The 21,698-nt window shown below is 37.3% G+C and overlaps 1 protein-coding gene across 1 annotated transcript in view; it reads right to left on the reverse strand.

The window, feature by feature from the left end:
- CPNE3 (copine 3) overlaps positions 1–21,461 on the reverse strand; it is a 33,994-nt gene extending 12,533 nt beyond the window's left edge. Inside the window, 12 exon segments of the mRNA XM_014567026.2 lie at positions 1,687–1,820; positions 2,362–2,421; positions 3,300–3,386; positions 6,343–6,441; positions 9,790–9,879; positions 10,783–10,866; positions 12,587–12,658; positions 13,970–14,044; positions 15,622–15,663; positions 15,665–15,802; positions 16,080–16,219; positions 21,443–21,461. Of these exon segments, the coding sequence (XP_014422512.1) occupies positions 1,687–1,820; positions 2,362–2,421; positions 3,300–3,386; positions 6,343–6,441; positions 9,790–9,879; positions 10,783–10,866; positions 12,587–12,658; positions 13,970–14,044; positions 15,622–15,663; positions 15,665–15,802; positions 16,080–16,211 (1,013 nt within the window). The 5' untranslated portion in view covers positions 16,212–16,219; positions 21,443–21,461.
- Between the last annotated feature and the right edge of the window lie 237 nt (positions 21,462–21,698).

The raw sequence follows: 21,698 nt of genomic DNA on the forward strand, positions 1-21,698 counted from the left end.
TTATTTACAGCTTTAAAAAAAAAATCCTTTAATCCAGATTTTCCAATGTAATAGCATAAGATGTTACAGAATATTAACACATAATTTTTAATTTTTTTCTGAATTTATGCTTATAATCTCTCTCATTATTAATAGTCTACACATTTCCTCTTTTTATTGGAGATCAGTGTTGCCAGAGTTTTGCCTAAATTCTGTTGAACTTGCAAAGACTCATCTCCTCATTTAATTTATTAATTTGGTGTGTGTTTTTTTAAACTTTCCAAGTCATTGCACTCTGTGCTTACAAGAAGTACAGCACAGCACAGCTGTGAGCCAGTCAGCCCAGGTTCAGTCCTGTCGCTACCAGTTACCGGCTGAGTGACCCTGGACCACTCACTCTGCTACGTCTCAAGTTTTGTCATCTGAAGATGAAGATGGTAACACTACCTATCTCAGTTAAGTGTGAGGATTAGATGAATATCATATAGAAAGTATTTTAAATTTTCTCTGACATATCATAGCTAATATGTGAAAAGAATCTCCTATTACTATTGTATCTGTATTTTTTCTTCCTATTTTTTAATTTTACTTTGTTGAAAACCTACTTCACTAACAAGCAAATCTTGTTTAAAAATAAAAGCACATAAAGCCAGACATTTTCCTCTATAAAGACAGAACCACATGTATTTCTCTCATTACCCTTTATTTCTAGGTAGTCTGTTGTTACTCTAATCATTAAAGAACATTAAAGAATTTTTTTTTTAATCTCCTTGTGGTAAATTTCCTTTAGTCATCCTTTTGTTAAGGAGGCAGTCTGAGCATATAAGCCTGTAAACTTTGTACTTTTTATCTGAGTCTGGTTACAATTGTGTTATTTGAAATTTTTATTGTATTTCTAGCTATTTTCAATTGAAATACTTTACCACTCTGTTACTAAACATGTCTGTGGTTATATTTTCATTCTGGATTATATAACAAAGTATCCTATAAAGTAATTTTTAAATTAGATTTAATAAGTTTTGCCTGAAATTGTACTAGGCTGATATTGGAACTGACTCCTTTGCTTTAGATTTGCTTGCATTTGCCTGAAAACTTCATCTCTTTAAATGTCATAACAAATTCATGAAAAGTTCCATCAATATGTAAGGGCTTTTATCATAAAATAACAGGCAAAAACAAGTGAAAACTGTGCCTTAACAGATCCAGAACAAAAAATTACTAATGTGGATTGTTTTTCCTATTGTTTAGTAAACCTTCAAGGGGACCTATTTAAAATCTACCAAAATCTATCCATTGAGAATCTTTCCAAAATATTTTACAGCAATTATGTCAAGCTAGCCTTCAGTACTTCTTGAAAGTCACCATTATGAAAATAAATTTGACAATGACTGCCAAGGAAATAGGTTAACAAATAGTGTCTATGAGTGTTTACAAAATGTGTCGTCTGGACTTCAGTAACACAGACAACTTATCCCTAACGGGTCAACTCCAGGAAAACCAGATCAGAGTAACGAAAGCATTGTCAACCTCAGTGAGCTGTTAAACAAGCAAGCTATACATAATGTAACTGATCAGAGCCAGAGACTAGGGAGAAAGCTGCTTCTCCCCAGCACCCTGATCCCCTCAGCTACATCAGAGACCCAGCAGATGACACAGAAACTGCCCTTTCTGGGTAGCTATGGAAACGGGCACTGGAGTCATACTCACGCGTCGTAGTCTTGAACGACCAATCCCACAGACCAGATGGCAGTCAAATACTCATTAACGCCATTGGGGCTGATGTAATGAAGGGAGTCAGGAGAACGTGGGTCACCGTTGGAGCCAGTGAAGTCCACACCCACCTGCCAAATGACAATTGAAGCCCTTACTAAAGTGATGTCAAGGACACTGTGCTCGATGTCCAGGAAAACACATGTTGAATGTTGAGATGCAAACATTTATTCCAGAGCCTGCTTCTGCCATCTCCTACCAACTGCCTGAACCCACAGGTATTCCCACAGATAAACAATTAAACCCTCAGCATGAAGCAACGTGCTGTTCTCATCTTTCTAGATGTCTTAAATCATGAATGATTATACCCACGACTTAGACAGAAGGCTTGGTTTTTGTGTTTGTCTGACTAACGCTTTTGATTATTTAAATTAGTTCAGGGTAAGCACTGATGTGTACATATCTGCTTTCTTGCAAGAGGAACAGATCTTATCAACAAGGCCAAAAGCCTCTGGGTGACTGTTGACAACCTGTCTGAGGAGTCCACACTCAACAGATTGTGTCAATTTCATCACAAAGTCAGTCTGGCAGTAAAAGAAAGTGTATTGCAAAATGGAGGAGAAAAAAGCAACATGTTACAGCCTACTTTGAAAAACTCAGTGTGCTACTCACAGTAAAATTCAGCTGACATCCTCCCATGATATAATCAAGGAACGTGCATTCCACTGTAATCTAAAAAACAAACAGTAAACTGAAAATTAAAACTCTCCTATTACACAAGAGAAGCAGAGAGCTCTCTGGCATCTATTTTTAACCATTTGAAAGTGAGCGGCACACGACATAAACACGTGATAACTATCCCTGCATGTTGCGTTTAAGGCACCCCCGCCCCTTCCCATCATGAATCTGGAAGATTTTACTTCAAGATAATTATAGCAATGATTAGAATATTAAGAGCCAAAGATGACATACACTCACTGTAAGTTTTAAGAAACTAGTAATGAGTCTAATATGTTGAGAGCTTTAGCAAGTATAATAACAAGATTAAAAACAAAAAAACAAAAAAAAACTCCCACCTGAAACGTTAGCTATCTTCATTGTGGTGGTGGTTTTATTGGTGTATATACATCTATTAAAATTCATCAAACTGTACATCTGAAATGTGTGTAGTTTACTGTACAGGAGTCATACCACAATAAAGGTGTTTAAAAAAAGCCCCCAAACTCCCGCTTGTTTGTTGTAAGAAATCTCTCGGATTTTTTTTCCCTTCATACATAACATCTTATCTTGAAATTAGGACCAGGATAGACGTACTGGGTCAAGCCATTTCCTCTAATATGCTGCAAAAATACCAATGTGCCTCATAGGTCCTAAGATAACGGAAAACTTCAATATTCTTTGTCCTGTGCTAAAAAAGTTGTTAAACCTTGGTTGCAAAGTTACTTGAAAGATTTCTTTATTATTTCCTACTCTCTTCTTTGCCCTAAAGGCGCCCAGATGCTCATGTAATTTTCAACCGTACAAACAACATGTCTGTTTGATATACACCACATTGATAGAAAACTTGTAATGCGACCTCATTACACTGTAAGTAGTTAAGAGCGACTAACCTCACACTGTTTCACACTGATAATCCCTGAATTCTTATAGCTTTTCTTCTTTTGCCTCTTTTTTTCATTTATGCATTCAAATTCAATCTGCAGGAAGAAAAGACAAAATGCTTATTATTACTAGTGAGATAAGAAATGTCAATGTAAATTTAAATGAATGACTCTTTTCTCTTAGAGTCAAATCACCTACTGATGTAGGTCTGTTACAAAATACAGCTTTGAAACAATTACATAGTATGTTAAATATGTGAAATATTTATCAGTAACATTTCCAAAAAGCACTTCTCAAATTGTCTACCTTTAAATAAGTTTTTTTTTCAGATTAAAAAAAATTTTTTTAATTTAATTTTTTTGGGGGGAGGTAATTAGGGTTATTTATTTTCTAATGGGAGTACTGAGGTTTGAACCCAGGACCTCATGCATGCTAAGCACATATTCTACCACTGAGCTATATCCACCCCTCTTAAAATTGTGTACCTTTTAAAATAGTTCCTAAGAATAAATTTTGCTTCTGGAGATCATTTCCTTACAAATGTGCCAAGTAATAAAATTTTTCTTTGTAATAAAGGAAATAAAATATTACTCCTAGCTGTTACCTACACAAAATACAAAAACACGCTACTTAGAAAATGTTTTAAAACCTCAGAAAACAGAAACATGTGAAGCCCAACACTATGGTAAAATATTCAGCAAATATCATGTCTTTTCACTGGGAGTATGTGTTAGAAATAGATCTAATAAATGACATCTTCTCAGTACGGTTCCCTCCCCCAGACAGATGACCGTCCTTTCCACCTCCAACCCACCTATCCACGTGGGAGGCGTGGCTCAAGTCATCCTCCTCCGTAACACCAACTCCTGTGCTAGTCTTCTCTGATCTCCATCTATCTCCTCGAACTTCTCCAACCACATACAGCTTAGTTACATTCTTGGTTAATATTATTCTCAATTGTTTCATTTCATTAATTTTTTTTTCAGAGCTAGGGTATAATCACTTCTAAGTTATGCCTTGAGATTCTCACTGTCCTGCCTAATAATAAGATGAAAGGTGCTCAGTGAACACTGGATAAGTCACCTCTTCCGGTTAACAGAAAGCAACTTACCTACTTTAGACAGAGTCATTACTAATTTTCTAAGAATCAAACATTAAAAAGTACATTTGATGGTGGGGCGGGTATAGCTCAGTGGCAGAGCACATGCTTAGCATGCACGAGGACCTGGGTTCAATCCTCAGTTCCTCCACACACATACAAACACACAAAAAAGTGTTTCAAATAAATTTTTGAAAAAACAGCTTTATTAAAAAATAAAAAGTGCATTTGATACAATGATACAAAACAAAATTATATTAAACAAATTCCTTGATGCTTCAGGATCTTGCCAAAGTCTAAGTCATTATCATACATATTAATTATTGACTGTTAGAGACACAGAAATGCCCTAAACAGAATGCTCATTGGTAAAAAGCTGTATTACTTCATCTCATTTATTCATAGTTTTACAGAGTGTTTACCAAGTGGCAGGCACTGTCCTAGGCACTGAGAACACAGAGGTAAGACAAAGCCCTGCTTTTGAAGAACAAGAGAGGGTGAAAATTCAGCTGTAAATATCCTACTTAAAGATCTTTGAAATTTTAAATGGCAGAACTAATGGAAAATAGTGAAGACATGAACAAGCCAACTAAAAGAATTAAATGCGAGGCGTAATCTGGATTGTTGTTCCCCTGATTTCAGTTTGTTATTTTCCAGAATCAGTAAATGACATGCTTTTAGGAGACAGTGAACCAGCACCTAACTGTAAATCACTTTATGGGGCAAGTACTTTAAGCCCAGCTAACTTGATCCAGCCCTCCCCCGTGAGAGATGAGGCTTTTAAGTGTTGCTGAATTTTGCTGTTGTTTTAATTCAGTCTGTTAAAAGTCAACTGAATCTTTGCACTTAAGTCATTAGGTGATTTGAAAAGACTTTCCTGCTTTACACAAGCATTTCCATTTCCAGTACCTGGGCTTTGTGACCAGGGTGCTGGAACAAGACTAGAGATCTCTACGTGACCTACTTAAAGTTCTAGTCCCACTATGTTTGTTTAAAACTCATTTCTCCCAGCTATTTAAATCAAATAGCTAATAAGTTTTATTTATTCCTTTAGTATTTAAGTTTTGATCTACAACTATCAGTATCTTGTTTTGGGTCACTTCACTTACATGACTTGGTAGAAAAGACCTTCCCACTGACCGTAATAATCCTTTACCTCTTAAACCTCATGTTTGGATTTTCAAAAGCAAATGCTATATATATGAGCATTCTTCAGGTCTCTAAGGAGGTAATAAATAATTCATATTATTCTACGTAGGCTATACAGAGAATTAACAACTTATTCAAACTAGAAAAGGTAAATAAGAGAAAGCAACTTGCGAGTTTTGTTTATAAAAGTCTCTGGAATAGTTTTTAGGCACTTTGCCTTAGAGACAGAGAAGTTTCAGAAGCACCCTTAGAAAGATGTGGGGATGCTAACAATAAACTGAATGTAGTTAAGGCAGATAAACATCTTAAAGTTAGTACAATTAGGTCACAGCTTAATATTACATAATTTGAAGTAGCGTAACTATGCATTTATCCTTCCCGTGGGTGAAGACAAGTCAGAGGGGAGAGCCAGAGGCAGACTGTAAAAGCCAACTTGGGAAATGTCCAAAAGGAGAATAAATGTACAAGATTCAAGCCTAGGTATTTGTCTAGTGTTACAGATTTTAACTATCGTGGCCAACAAAATGCCAAAATCTCTAATATGAAGAATTTTGAATCCAACCATGAACATTGTATAAAGCCAAAGGAAACCAAACCTTTATATATACAAATGTAAAAACTGGCCCCAAATAAGAATTTTGGATCACCCAATTCCTAAACAAACAAAATCCACGGATATCAGAGCATTACATAATGTAGAGTAAAAGCATGAAAAACTATTCGCTTTGCCAAGAGGGAAAAATGAACTAATAAATACAGGGCCCAACCATAAGGTATATGCAAATGACAAAGATGCAACTTACAGGTGAGTTTCTGGAGGCTCCTTTCAGCTTTGTCATGGTGGTTTGAAATGTTCCAATGAGATCATGTGACCCATCATTGTCATAATCATAACATTCTACCTAGAAGTAAGTATAATAAAAATTTGTAAAGATCAATATAATTTTGTTTAAAAGGATTGGCTGCAATCAAACGGGACTTACCAAGAAGTGCACTTTTAATTAAAATAAGTGAAAATGTTTACTATGCAGTCCTACTTGGAGAAGTAGGAACTGACTTAACTTCCTAGAGGAGAAATACTGAAACGCTTTTCAAACCCTTGCTAGCTATCCCTGGAATGGGGCTCTAGACTAGCTCACAGACAGATGAAAAACACAAATACTGTTCAAATTCCACATTAAGCAGCGTCCAGTTCCTGTACACGCCTTTACCAGTGCCGATAAAATCAAAAGGGAATTAGACCTTCTTTCTCACCCACTTTTTACCTGGTTATCACTATACAACGGCTAAAGGCCACTGTATGTCTACAGGAAGAAAGGAAGCCAGTATCCTGGGCAGCTAAAAACTGTGTAAGTGTAGATGACTTAGGATTATGGAAAACGTGTTTCCTTAGCTGCAACCTGGTGAGGCGAGGCTTCCCTTAGGAGTTATACATGCTGAAGTCAGCTCTGCAGTGTTCTGAGGAAGAATCTATCATACTGGGTCATAATTACGCTTTCCATTTTAAGACAGGGTCAGCTCTAGTTTTAGCTAGGACTCTCATTGAATGCTTGCTCTTTCTTAAAGCAGACAGAAGAAAGTTGAGAGTATTTGATCTCCATGTAGTTTTGTACCAGGTTGACAGATGCAATTAAAGAGCAAATATTCACAAGAATACCTGAACTTTTCACTGAAATGAGAAAAATTAAGGTGGTGAGAACTCTTAGCAAGTAGAGAGTTTTTATTGGTTTCAAACACTTCAGTCACTGACCGATTCTGATCGGTTAACTCTTGCCCTGTATCTCTGACACTCAATTTTTGAAGCCAAAAGAAGATTAATGACCTTAACAAGTTTTTCTAAAGGAACCAAAATTAAGATAAAGTCAAAAACAATCTTAATATTGTAATAATTTCCTTTTTAAGAGTTTTTTTAATTACAGAAAACAGAATGTTATATTTTAGATTTGCATTCAGGAAACTCTAGTTTAAATCTAAGACAAGGTGAAGCCTTAATAAGGTCAAGATTTTATTTAAACAAAACTTGATAGAAGAGTTAAAACTGTTCATGTTTAAACTGCTTGAAACTTCAGGGGATGTAAAAATATTTTTAAAATGTGATTATTAACAATTCACAGTAATTAATAAATAAGAAAAACTCACTGTTGCCCCATTATAGGCAAATGTTAGATGCTAAGGGAAATGTAACATTTATAATGCTGGCATATATCCAAATACAGTTTGAGGTAAATGATGTAATGATCTGTCATTTAATTTCTGTTCTCGAGAATTCAAAAACTAGTACCATTGGCTGCTTTAAACAGTTTTTGTGAAACTGAAATGTAGGCATATATACATATGTGCATATGTATATATGTAAAAGATTACACACATCACACAATAGTACATTCACTAAGGCATTCCCAGGTTAAGCATGCATGATTATTTTTCTTATTCGCATGATCTTATGAAAATAATAATACATGCTAGAGTGATAACACTGACACGTTTCCACTGCAGCAAAGAAATCCTGACTCTTTCCTCTGTAACTCTTTACTACACCTCTAAATAATTTCCAAACACCAAGAGAATCACAGATGTATGACTTTCTGATATTGCGAAGAAATACAGAACTAAAGAAATAAAGACAGTGATGGCGTGGGAAACCAAGTTGTGTATAGTTAAAACAAATGGAGACATTTTTAAGAATGGTAGACATTCATCAGAGAAAGCTCAGAAAATCAGTTTACTTACTATAATAAAATAGCCCTGAAAGCATGCCACTGTGTGCAAAAAACAAAGTTTAAAAACATCGTTTCATTGTTAACATATTATTATAAACAATCAAATAGTTTTGGTTTAGGCATTTTTTCCCTCAGCTTTTCTTGCTTCTCAGATCTAATGAAGTTTCAACTTACTATGTTTAGTGTGAAGACCAAAAGTTCTAGATTCAGTGGAACAATTAAAAGCAACCTGTAAAGCTACTTTTCTACTGTTTATTTTGTACCTAGATTTCACTGCTATTTGATACATCATACAAATCAGCTTTGTATTGCTTTTTTAAATTCTCTGCAAACTGAGGACAAAATTTTACAGATCTAAGAAATGAAGGGGTTTTCAATGATGACAGCGTCTGTATTGTGTTTAAGAGTTTATAAAAGTTTCTCCTGCGTTAACTTAATCCTTACCTTTTTTGGGGGGTAGATATTATTTTTGTCTACTATAGAAGTGAAGAAGTCAGATGCCCTGCCCAAGTTCCCTTAGCTGCTTAAGTTAAGCCTTGGACTGTGGTCCACTTGTAAGTCCGTTGTTTGTCCCATGACATCACCTTTCCTGCTTTTCCCATACTAATTATCAAAAACCAAAAACAAAAACAGTAACAAGAAACCCCAAAATAAACAAAAAACTCACCTCTTTTTGCTGACACCTAAATATAAGAAACGGCCTGTATCTGGAATCTTATGTAAAGACATGACTCTAGTATAAAAGTGTCTTAAAAATAATGTATCTATCCTGATAGATGGCTGTAAGTGAAAACATCAAAAAAAAAAAAAAATTCTGGGGGGCAGGGTATAGCTCAAGTGGTGGTAGAACATGTGCTTAGCATGCACAAGGTCCTGGGTTCAATCCCCAGTACCTCCATAAAAATAATAAATAAGTAAGTAAATAAACAAATAAACAGCAAATAAATACATAAATGTTAAAAATTCTTTGCTATTTGTTGCTGCTCCTTATTCTCCATTCTGCTTTCTTGACACTCTAAAATTAAAACCATCCAAATGTTTTAATGAATTATACCTTCCTGTGAAAGTCAGTGACCACCACCGTCCTGCTCTGGGCTAAGGGCAGGAAGCACCGTCCTGCTCTGGGCTAAGGGCAGGAGGCACCGTCCTGCTCTGGGCTAAGGGCAGGAGGTAGCATCTCTTTTTATTTGAAAGGGACACACCAGAAGCAAAGAGTGGACTTAAGGTTCCTATTCGCAGAGCAAAGGAATCTTATTAAAAGGAAGGAAGCCTTAAATTAAATACGTTATTTAAAAAAATAAAGAATAAAATAAAAATCACAACGTTTGATTAAGCATTAGGTCAAGAGATCACTCAAAATGTCTGCTCCTTCAGACTGACTACTTACCAGCAACGTTCCTACTTCAGGGTTCCTAGATGTAAATAAAATTCAACCTTACATCATGTACTTTTAAAAAATACTACCTAATGAATTAGTTTATAAAAGCAGTGCGAATGTGTGTATAGAACATACATATAATTTCAAATTACCTTAATCGTTTTGTCCATATCTCCATAGCACAGGGAGTTAAGAGAGATCTTAAAAGGCCTCCAAACAGGATTCAAGTTGTTTTTAATAACCTGTGAAAATGAGGATTCAAAGACCAGTCAGAAAAGCATTCCATTCATCAAACGCTTTGCTCTGGCCTTTCCTAGATTCCTGCCACACTCTCACCATCAGCCCTTCATCTCTTCACTCACCCAACTGTGTCCATGAAAAACTAGCTAGGACAATATTATCCACGTGTTACGCAAAAAATGCAATAGACTGTCTAGTTGTGATACATTCTGAGGAAAGGAAACAACTGGGAAATACGTGCACCCATTACAAAGTGCACTTAGAAATGATACAAGATTACTGATTTTGTTGGAAACCAGAGTTTTCATTACAGGACATAGAAGATTCAAATATGTAATAAGAAAGGATGAGAAAGAATCTTGCTATGCTGGATTTCAATGGAAAAAATAGCCTAAAATTGTGATTTAAAATTTTTTTAAATGTGTACATAATAAACATATATACACAAACATGCATATTCCTCAGTTGTGAATGTATATGTGTGTGAGAGAGATCATGTGTGCAGGTAAGACTACGTGGTGAATCTAGGAGAAAGATACACTGGTATATAGTTTACTGTTCTTCACAGGGGTTTTTTAGAGGCGGAGAAGGGAGGTAATTAGGTATTTACTTACTTATTCATTTTTAATGGAGGTGCTGGGGATGGAACCCAGGACCTTGTGCATGCTAGGCACACACTCTACCACTGAGCTATACCCTCCTCCCCTACAGGGTTTTAAAAATTAAGCATAGTAGCATCTCCTCATTAAAATTTAAAAAACTGACTATGTTGACCTTGTGTTTCTAGCAATTATATATGTCTGAACTCAGACTGATATTTTCATAAACACATAATTTTTTAAAATTCAGATTACTGCCAATCCCAAAGGAAACTTCAACCCTACTTTTCAAATTCAGATACTCACCTCCGTTCGATGAACCATTAGCCAGTTTCCATCAGATGTCTGCTTGTGGAATTCCAAGTATGGATCTGATTTTCCAAATAGATCCTACATTAAAAAAAAAAAGTAATTATCTTCCTCTAAACCATGTGAAATCAGACTTAATACATGCTACATTTTAGCAGTACCTGAAGTCTAATTCCACAACACGGATACATACAGTACAAAACAGCAGTAAACACAAATCCCATCATGTTCCTCACAAACCACGTGGTCACGCCACAGAGCAAGGAAGCTATTCAAAGACCTTTGGGGTTGTGCCAAATGGTCTTAGGAACTGGCATACAGAGGTTCCCTCCCACAGGCCAAAGCTGGGATACTCTGAGCATCAATTAACCAACGGAGTTCATAATAATACTAAAAAATAAAAAACACAAAAAACCCACATTGGTCACATTTAGAGGAATTCTAATTCTGAAAAATGGTAAATATAAGAAAAAAAAATCAAACATTTTAACTTGCCTTTTCTGGATAAACTGTAGCTCAGAATAAATAAATACCTAATGTGGAGAAGAATACTTCTCTCTACAGAAGGATTCTCACTAATAAACGAAGAAGCAATGGCAGCATGAGAATATCACTTTTTTACAGACCCCTTAACAAAATAATGTATCTAGGTAGTTATCATCGGGGTCATTAATACTCCAAAAACACAGAACTTGACAATGTGAGCCTCCTGTTGGAATGAATGCCACCACCTATGGAACTGTCACACCAACAGTTCAAAATACCATCAGATCATACGTCTAGATTCAATTCCAGCTTACAGAACTCATGAAATGAAGGTGGAGAGAGGAGCATGTGAAGTGATACCACAGGATTTCATCAGTTTATAAAGAGTGCAGAGCCTTCTACAGGACAAAGGAGTCAGTTTCTTTATTGAATAAATTCCATGGATGGACAGATAGGAAGGAGGGAGAGAGAGAGGGAACAAGAGAGGAAGGGAGGAAAGAAATAAAAGGAAGGGGGGAATTTATAGACTGAAAAAAAATTAACAACATATGAACCAATTATAATTTTTAAAGAGTCTTTAGGGATACACCAAAATATTTATGGGTGAAATTATACGATGTCCCAGAGGAGAGAAAGCAGATAGGGGTAGAGATGAGACAAAATTGGTCATGAGTTAAAATTGTTGAAGACAGGTGATGGGGACATGGAATTTTTTAAAATACTATTCTATTTTTGTATATGTTTCAATTTTTCAAAAAATAAAAAAAAGAAACTGGCTACTAGTCTAAGATATTTGCAAACTGAATTGTAAAGTAAATGTAAATGGTAAAGGATATTGATTGAATTATAGAAATATATACAAAAATCACTCAAAGAATTATTAATCCATGCTATACAAAAATTTGTAGTGTATTATGCATTGTACTCACCCTTCAAAAAAGATTGACTTTTGGACGCAAAAGGGAAAATCTGTAATTAATAAAGCATGGAATTTTTGCTTTTTTCCTTAAGGTAATACAACTACACTCTCAAATGTCTCTTCTAGTAACATTAATGCTTGTATTAACTCCTCTTTTAAGCTATACAAACTCTTTGATTACATCTAGAGGAAGGAGATAAAGAGAAATGGATTCTGCTTAAACACACATACACCCTCACACACTCAAAGTAGAATCTGGAAGTAAACACACTCCCTAGTGATGCTTAGATGACAGAGGTCATGTCATAATATCAACTGCATTATTATTTTCTCAAAAAGGAATCACTGTGAGGCAAAACATGATACCCTGGTTGCAATCTGCATCCACCTACCCACCTTATTATCCAGTTTTCTTGCTTCCATTTCAAACAAGACTACTCTGTTATCCTTTATTTCTTCAGCTGAAATCTATGAGTAGACAGGGTAAGTGAAAAAATACATATATATATTTTGAGATTCTGATACATTCAGAAAGTACTGAGTTATTCTGTTATCTAATAGTCTATAAAGTCTATACTAATATAAACAAATTCTAAAATGTTTAATAACAAAATAGTACCATTAAGAGTTATCATGATTTCTTTTATGTATGGAAAATAAATATTTTCCGAAAATATGCCAAATCTACATTATGCAACTTCCTTTTTAAATGTTGTTGCCCAAACTGGCTCTTCCCTATTCCAGTATAAAAATCAAAGCTCCTTAAGACTGTACAACACTAGTGAGAACTCTCCAAATATTGAGAAGTATGAGGAACTCATACCTAGAGAACACTGTAAATTCAAACTATCAGATCAGTATTTCCATCCAAGGTAACTGAAAGACTTGTTTCACTTAAAAACAAATTCTAAGCCAACCATGGCCCAAAGGCAGTAAAGCTAACGACTGAGAATGTTCTCGGGCCCACACACAGATGTCAACGTCTCACCGGACTGAATATTCTTATGCCTCAGGAATTTAAACTAGAGCAAAAGAGCTGCTCAGAGAACTGTGTTTGATGATCATAGTCATCCTCAAACATGGCTCGCTCAGGGCGCCAGCCTTCCATCCTCAGGCAGAACTACAGTTAGACAGCTATCACTGTAGGCAGTGATTACCTGGACAGAAACTCTAGAAGAAACAATATTTAAAAGCACGGCATTATATAACTGAAACCTGACATAGGCCAATGCATATATATTCATTTGCCCAGGGCCAGTACTCAATAGTGGAAAACCTAGGTGGGAGGATGGCCAACAAAGTGCAAGCACCCCCCCCAAAAAAATTGTTAAGAGTTGAGAGGTTCAGTGGCCAGGTCATAATACAAGATCATTCTGGAATAAAATCCATTATGGAAAGTTTCTGTCGTGCTGAGGGGACCAGGTTTGACTTGTAGAGGTCCAAACTGATCCATTCAGACTATTACGCAGTTTCTTTCTATCTTGCGAAGTGATGCTTCCATGGGGGAAAGAGTTGGGGCAGGCGAGCGTCGCCGAAGTGCTCCTGACTCCATGGGCAAATTAAAAAACCTCAAAGAAGGGATTCTCATACTGCATTTTTCTTTCTTTCCGGCACAACACAGTTCCCGTTAGTGATCACTACAGGGCAAGGGTGGATGGAGGGCAACATTCAGGATCAAGTGATAGAGCAAGACTGTTGAGTATCTTCTCACAGGTACAGTGTCTGCATGTCCTATTACACTAAACCGTTGGAGGCAAATGACAAGCATCTTATCCTCACCGTGATGCTTCCTTTTCCTGCAGGTCTGCCATTTTTAAGCACCAGTGGTCGAGTTAGCTTCTTACTGGAAACAATCTGTTAAAATTCAAAAGTGAGACAAAGAGCTATTTCACTTCAACAGGTGAACATCTAAATTGAATGGTTTCAAAAAAGAGTTGAGTATAAAGTTCACTTGACAGTCATTAGAAATGGAAACATTAAATTCACTCCTTAAAGATTTACAAATTATAGGGGGGTGGGAATAGCTCAGTGGTAGAGTGCATGCTTAGCATGCACGAGGTCCCGGGCTCAATCTCCAGTACCTCCATTAAAAAATAAAGGAAAAACAAAGTTTAAGAGAAAAAAAAAAAAAAAAAAGATTTAGAGATTATAAAATGCATCTACACGTTTAAAACCCACTGGAAAAGATATCCAAGGAGCCAGTCCTGGCAGATACAATCTCCCCATCCCTGGTCGTTTTGTCAGCTACTTCAAAGTTTAACTTCTTCCTTGTAATGAAAAAAGAGGATCAGGTTCTCATCACATACACAAATCATGGAGCTGAAACTCCTGTAGGTTAAAGGTGGGCCTGAGAATACTCAATAAATGGGGTTCAATTCGTCAACTGACACATAACTTTAATATATAACCCCCACAAAATATCACTTTGATTAAAATAATGTAGTAGACCTAGGTACTCTCAAGCAGATATATTTCTCAAGTTCTTTATAATTTTAGATACACTGTGATTTTTTTTTCCCCAAAAATACTTTTTTAATTTTCTCTCTGATACTATTTACCAAAGTTTGAGAAAACTGATCAGCTCTATGTTGTCCTTGAGACATTGGAAATACCATGAGCTCCAAGAACTTCAACACTGAAAAATAAACTCATAAAAGACAAATCTGGGGGGAAAAATGTTACCCATGGGGGAAAAAAAAAAGACTCCTCTCTCCTGAAACCTTCCCCATTCTATTACAAATGGTCCTGATTTCTCCTTAGAAGTCAAACTCTGAGCTAGGAGCACGATGTTGGGCCCACAGACACACCCATGCTCTGACCCAACCTGTCATATACTGGAAAGGCAGATAATTTAGCAACTACAGCAAGATATGGTGAGTGTCGAGGCAGAAGCGAAGGAGGGACCAAGCGAGCACAAGGACGAGATCCAAACTACTCCAGGGCATCAGGGAAGGCTTGCTAGGGGCAGTCAGGTCTACGCCTAGGGCTAGCGGGGGAGCAAGCTAGGTAAAGGAATGCTGTTGGGACTTGGCGGGTCAAGAGGCACCAGTCATGCTAGTTAGAACGTCAGAAAGGTTGCTGTGCCTTTGACAGCAATTATGACTTAAACATAGAAACAACACTGTACTGAAACCTGTAAACAACAGCAGACAAAGCCTAGAGCAATGGTACTATTTACTGAAATGACGAATGAAATACGCTTAACGGGAAAGAATTAATAGACTTTGCCAAAAAACACGTTCCCTACCCTTATAAAAAGTAAGATAAATTCTACACTGTTCAAGGCAACCATACTAACATGGGAACTCAGGCTTTAAAGTGATTCCATGCTTTTCAACTTTAAAAATTAAACCAATGAGCACTTATTAAAGACACCCAATTCTTTGGTTCACATTTAGACAAAACATAGGACAGCTGCCAGTTAAACTCACCTGTCCAAGGGTGCATTCACATTCTCCTAAGAAGTCGTCATCAGCTCAGCTCGATGGTTTTGTTGTCGATGTCATAAATTCCAAATTTCAACTTCTGAACCACTTCAAAGTAGTAATCGATAATAAACGTCTTGGAAAATTTGGGATTCAAGCAATTCTTAATCCTTTCTGTGCGGTCAACCTATACCCACCACCCCAAAACAAAAAAGTTTTTTTCAGATCAAAAGTGCACTTAGATTTCAACATCTTTATGTACCACATGTAACTAAATACAGGCATGAAAGCTAAAGGAAGTGTCTATATGTATATGAAAAACTCCACAAATTCAGGACAAACTTGCCCCCAGAACTGCATTAACAGATGAGATGGTTTTATTATTTTTAATATCTTTAATAAACTCTTCACCTTGTCAATAGAGCAATTCAGATTGCTTTTCACCTACAAGTATTTAATATTACCTCATACCACTGTTGACCGCTTGTATTCAAAAACAGCACGCATAGAGGGTCGGACTTTGACCCTACGTCTGCATCCAAAAGATTGTCACAGGAAATATTCAGCTCCACCTTTGTAACACACTGGGCAGCCATCTCTTGAGCTGTAAGAAAACCAAGGAGATGAGAGCCAGTGAACTGGTGCCTTTAAGAAGCCCAGGAATTCCTAATGAAACATCTGAACTCTTAAGACAAGCGGTCAGACCAGGATCACAGAAGGAACCTGCTAGAATAAGATTTTGTTATTGGGTGTCTCCTGGTGATTCAGAGGTCCGTGAGCCCAACCCAGTGATGCGGCTTCAGCCAGGTTCTCTGGCCGGGATAAAACTCATTTACTTACGTGACAATAAAATGCAGCTTTTAAGATGGGAAATAAGGCATACTCATCTTCTTCTCACTTTACTATAAATTCTACCGTTCAAGTAGAATTTTACTTTTCACTTAAAGGTAAATGTAGCATTCAGCTACAAAACAAAACAGATTAAACCACAACCTTAATTTTATGGATGTTCATTTGACAAGATATCGAGTGAGCTATTTGCTATCTTCACGGAATTTTGGCTAAGATCCAAACCCGGGGAATGAAAGATCCCAAACAGCCCCTTCTCTCCTCACCCCATCCCCCCACATTATACAGCAGTGGTTCTCAATCTTGGCTGCTAAGCTTGAGCTCTACCCCTACACCCCTTTAAGGCAGCACATTAGATTGTAAATGACGTTAGGCTAAGGAAGCATTTTCTCCTCGCTAGAGAGTCCTGCGCGCGTGCGCGCGCGCTCTCGGGAAAAACTCACAGTAAAGAAAATTACACTGAGCTTGTCTGGTATTCAGAAGACAGCAACGTCCACATTTTTAATCCCTGCCATGGGATGCTAGAAGCAGGGATAGGGAATTGGTCAAGCACAAAAGCACAAAAACAAAAACAAACAAGCAAAAACAGAGAAAGGGGCATGCTTGCTTTTCAATGTGCAAAAGGGACCAACAGGAAGGGTCACTGGCTCAGGAGTCAGAAACCCTGGACTGCAGCTCTGTGTCAGTCACACCACAAGTGCTGCAGCTTCTCAGTTTCTCTAGGAGTGCAGTCAATCACTTTAACTCCTAAAGCTTCTTCCAGGTAATGTTCTGTGACTAATTTAATTACAGTGAATATGGAACTTTAGTTTAGAAACTGGTACTAAAGGAGTAGGAGAAAAAAAAAAAAGTAAGGTCAGGCAGAAGATTTATAAGAACCAAAAAGAGAAATGAAAGGAAAAGGATAAAGTTTTCCAAAGCCAGCCTCCATCTCCCATTATCAAAAAGCTGTATCTGAAAAAACATACATTTATAATACTTTCCCACTTACGGAGCTACCTTTGCTTCATATTGTCACTCAATTCCCCGTCCCCAGATGACTTGAAAAAATAATTCACATCAGCAAACAAAACACGGGGCCCAGTCTCTTGGATACAAGCAGCATAATAAGGAAGTGAGTTTTACTACCAACCGGGGACTCTCACACTATTAAACTCTCAGCTCACAGCAGGGCAGCAAAGGGAATCAGCTTTTGAGCGCCACTTTTTTTTAATGAATTTCCAGAATTCTTCAATTATCCTGAGTAATATCTAAATAGTGATATGATTGCTGATACCTGAACACACAGAATCGTGGACAGCAGGAGGTAATAGTGAAGTGGTGACATTTGATCACTCCTACCTTATTTTTTCTGTGTGTGTGTAGAGGGGAGAGTAATTACATTTTTATTTATTTATTTAATGGCGGTACTTGAACCCAGGACCTCCTGCATGCTAGGCATGGACTCTACCACTGAGATATACCCTCCCCACGGGTCATTCTTACTTTAAACACAAGAAGTATGTGCATTTCACCCTGTCATTGCTACAAAGTGAGCAATCCACCAGAGCCCCTTCCTTGATTTCTCAAGAAGATTCCGAAGATATTTGGCCCTGCTCTATGAGTCACAGCAGGCTACAGAGATAAGTTTAACTTGTTTCAGGTTCCACTGCCTTACTGTACAGTAAATACAGTAATAGCACTATTAAACTGTATTTCAGTAAACACTGTATCCCTTGGCTACTGTACATACATTTAAGAAATGGCACTGATTGTATTTTCAAGCCTATCAAATGAACAGTTCATCGTAGGTGCACCAAAGTGAGGTGTTAATAAGTCAGCAGCAGTGACAGCTCAGGATTGCCTCACCTGTGGAAACAAGCATCTTGGCAAAGTTAGCCACAACGTGTACACCTCACCTACTAAGTGAATCATCTTTTACCAAAAACTACCTTGATAAAAAACAGAACCGGATCCCCCAGCACAAAGTTCCAGAATGCTCAATTGAAATTTTTTTTGAATTATAAAGACACAGTGAAGCTGCCGACCAGCTGTGCAGCAGGCAGCTGGATATTTTATTAAGGCTGAGACTGAAGGTTTGGGGTCTCACTCCCCTCAGAGCGTTTTTAATAACTTCCCACTTTCTGCAACTTCCCAGATGCTGGACCAGCAATCAGAACATATCGCCTGCCCCAGTTATCCAACTCTGCCCGGCTCTGAAAGCACACTTCCTAAAACGTGGCTTCCTTCCTTGTCTTCGTGGCTGGGCACATCCCCGTGCTATCTAACTGGGCAAGACAGGCGTTTCACGGTTTAACACTATATGCTCCTCTCTAGTTCACGGTCAACGATGATAGGAAAATTCTTTCCACTTAAAGCAGCAACAACTACAACTACTTCGTCCTCAAGGTTTAAAAGTTTGTATGTTGGGAAAGGCCTGTTGAGATGTTTATACATTTCCTGATTTCACATACATTTCAGTTGTTTCTAACTTTCTGGCAAACTGCTTCATATTTCCCAATCATGAAGAGTTTAATAGTTCTATTCATTTACTCAACACTCATTCAATAAACGTTTATAAAACACCTACTGTGTGTCAGACACAATTCTAAGGGGTTGGGAGACAAGGATGAACAAAACAAACACCTGAGACAGACAATAAAAAAAGATAAATAAGTAAAAATAAACGGTATGCTAAGTGGTGGTCAAGTGCTAAGGAGATGCAAGAAATCCTGAAGGTGGGGTGCAACTTTAAATATTTCATAAACTTATCTTGACAACACCATTGAGAAATACTTGTGTTGATTTTCCATTCTTTTAAAAAAATCCTGACCCCTAAGCAGATTGTACATTGTTTTTTTTTTCTCATTAAATGCTTCTAGAGAAGACAAAAGCTTAAACTTGTGGTTTGGATAAGTCAGACTGTGTCTAACAAGCAGTGTGACCTGAAGCCGTGCTATAAAGACCCTGCGGGGATGGACATGACTTGGAAAGCTGGTTGGTTGGGTTAGCTTCTGGCATGGACAGTGATGGCTTGCGGCGTGTTCTTTCTCTGGACTGTGAAGGCAGTCTCTAAAGAAACTCTTTGCCCTTACGAGGTAATTTTCATATTTGCTTTCTGTTGAAATAACTGAAAAAGTTAAATCTCACAGCTGTTTACGTCTTATATAGAGAGTGTCATATGTACTCAAGTTGCGTATTTTTATAAAGTCAAATACCAAGAGAAGGGGGGCAGGGGAGACAAGTTGCTCCTTAAAGTTGCGGATCCCTATTTTAACATCATCTTAGGGTCTAGACGCAGGGTAAACTCAATGCTCAGAATACTGAAGTAGCCTGATGACAATGCATATTGCAACCACACTGTTGCTTTGGTAATTTTCAGCGGAACCAGACATAATACATCCACTTGGTAAGAGGACATTTCAAAATTATTTGCTAAAACAAATATGTAACTATTTCCTTCTATTTTTCATGGGGAAATTGTGTTAGTATGCTATCTATCTCATTTATATTGATAAATTTGACCACTGTATTGACTTTCAGGTCTTTTTAAAAATTAGGATTGCATACTCAAAAGCTGTTGTATATTAAAAGAATAAACTGTCTCTCCAAAAGAATCCCAATACCCTCCCCCTCAGCTTCCTCAAATATATTTAAACCAGCATAATTGACTTAACGTAGCTATTAGAATCTTGTCAAAATGCATACATAGTGATGATAACTTTGTAATGTAATGTATAGAAATATCAAACCTGGAACTAACAGAGTCAATTATAACTAACATAGATCAATTATACTTCCATTAAATAAATAAATACAGATGTCTGCATAATGTCTGCTTTTGATTATCATATCAGACACTTAAATAATGTAGTTAAATAAAATCTATGATACTTCACATTTGGAGGCTAATTTAAACCTCCTCCTCAGCCAACATCTCAATAATTCTTAACAAATATTCTACTTAATTGGACTTTAACCTGATGAGTAGTCCTTATAAGTGAGAACATGAAGGGATAATATTGGTGGGAAGGAAGGTCACCGGTAGGGTGAAGGTAATAATGGGTACATTAAAGGAATGGCCAAGTTTGGCCTCCTCAAACTTGTTGAGTGCCACCAGCGAAAGAGGCCTTAATCCTTGCTAAAAGATACACCTAAAAGATCAACCTTTTGATGAGCAGTGGTGGCTGATGACACATTTCTGAAGGTCAAAATGTTATTTAATTGTATTCACATCCAACACTGACTCTCTTGGTTGTGCTGACAGGCACACTTTCTAGCATAAAAAAATCACTGGCTAAAGAAAGCTTTGAAAAAAGAAAAAGAACCCTAACAATGGTAGGAAAAAGAGCACAGAAATAGACAAAAGAGAAAGGGGGCAAGGAAAACTATGTCAAAAGCTATACCAAGAATTGACAGGAGCAGGGGTGCAGCATGAACCGCGTACCTGAGCCAGTGCTACAAAGGAAATATTCCGGGCAATAGTGATAGCACTGCAAAGAGTATATAAGAAGGGGGAGGGGATAGCTCAGAAGAAAAGCGCGTGTTTAGAATGCATGATGTCCTGGGTTCAATCCTCAGTGCTTCCATTTAAAGATAAATAAATAAACAAACAAGCAAACAAACAAACCAACCAACCTAATCCCCCCTTTCCCCCCCAAAAAAAACCAAAAAAATTTTTTTAAAGACTATATAAAAAGCTGTAATACTTAGGTTGCTTTAAATATATGTGGAAATGGTGATCATTGTATTTAAAGTGTTCACAGCTATAGATAAAATTGGGAGAGGTGTCCAGTCATTAAGCAATTCTCAAAAGGCAAAACAAAGCAATCTTTTGTTGCCCTCCTGCTGGAATCTCCTGTCCTTCTCCTTTCTTCAGGGCCTCCATCCGAGAGAAGAAATCCTGAAAGAGAACCACCCGTGCTTCCCTGTGGGGTTGGGCCAAGCACTGTCACGGGGAGAAAGCCTCGGCAGGGACGGTCCTGGCCCAGACACTCACCTCTTGGAAAGTCTTCAGCCCAGAGTGGGATGTATTTTTCCAATTCATCAGCTAAAAGAAACTGCCTTTTAAAAGATTCTCACAAAGGCAAAAAAGTGGCCCTGGGTACCACAGATTAATCTACCTGGTGTCCTTAAAATTGCCATCAGCCATATCATCTGTGCTCAGTTCTCCTTTCTTTTCTTATCCTTTCCTGCCTCCCCCCACCTATGCCTCTAGGCACACACAAGTTGTGTTTGGCTCTGGCTGGCAGCAC

Source organism: Camelus ferus, chromosome 29 (genome assembly GCF_009834535.1).
Source record: "Camelus ferus isolate YT-003-E chromosome 29, BCGSAC_Cfer_1.0, whole genome shotgun sequence".
In the NCBI taxonomy this organism is placed as follows: Eukaryota; Metazoa; Chordata; class Mammalia; order Artiodactyla; family Camelidae; genus Camelus; species Camelus ferus.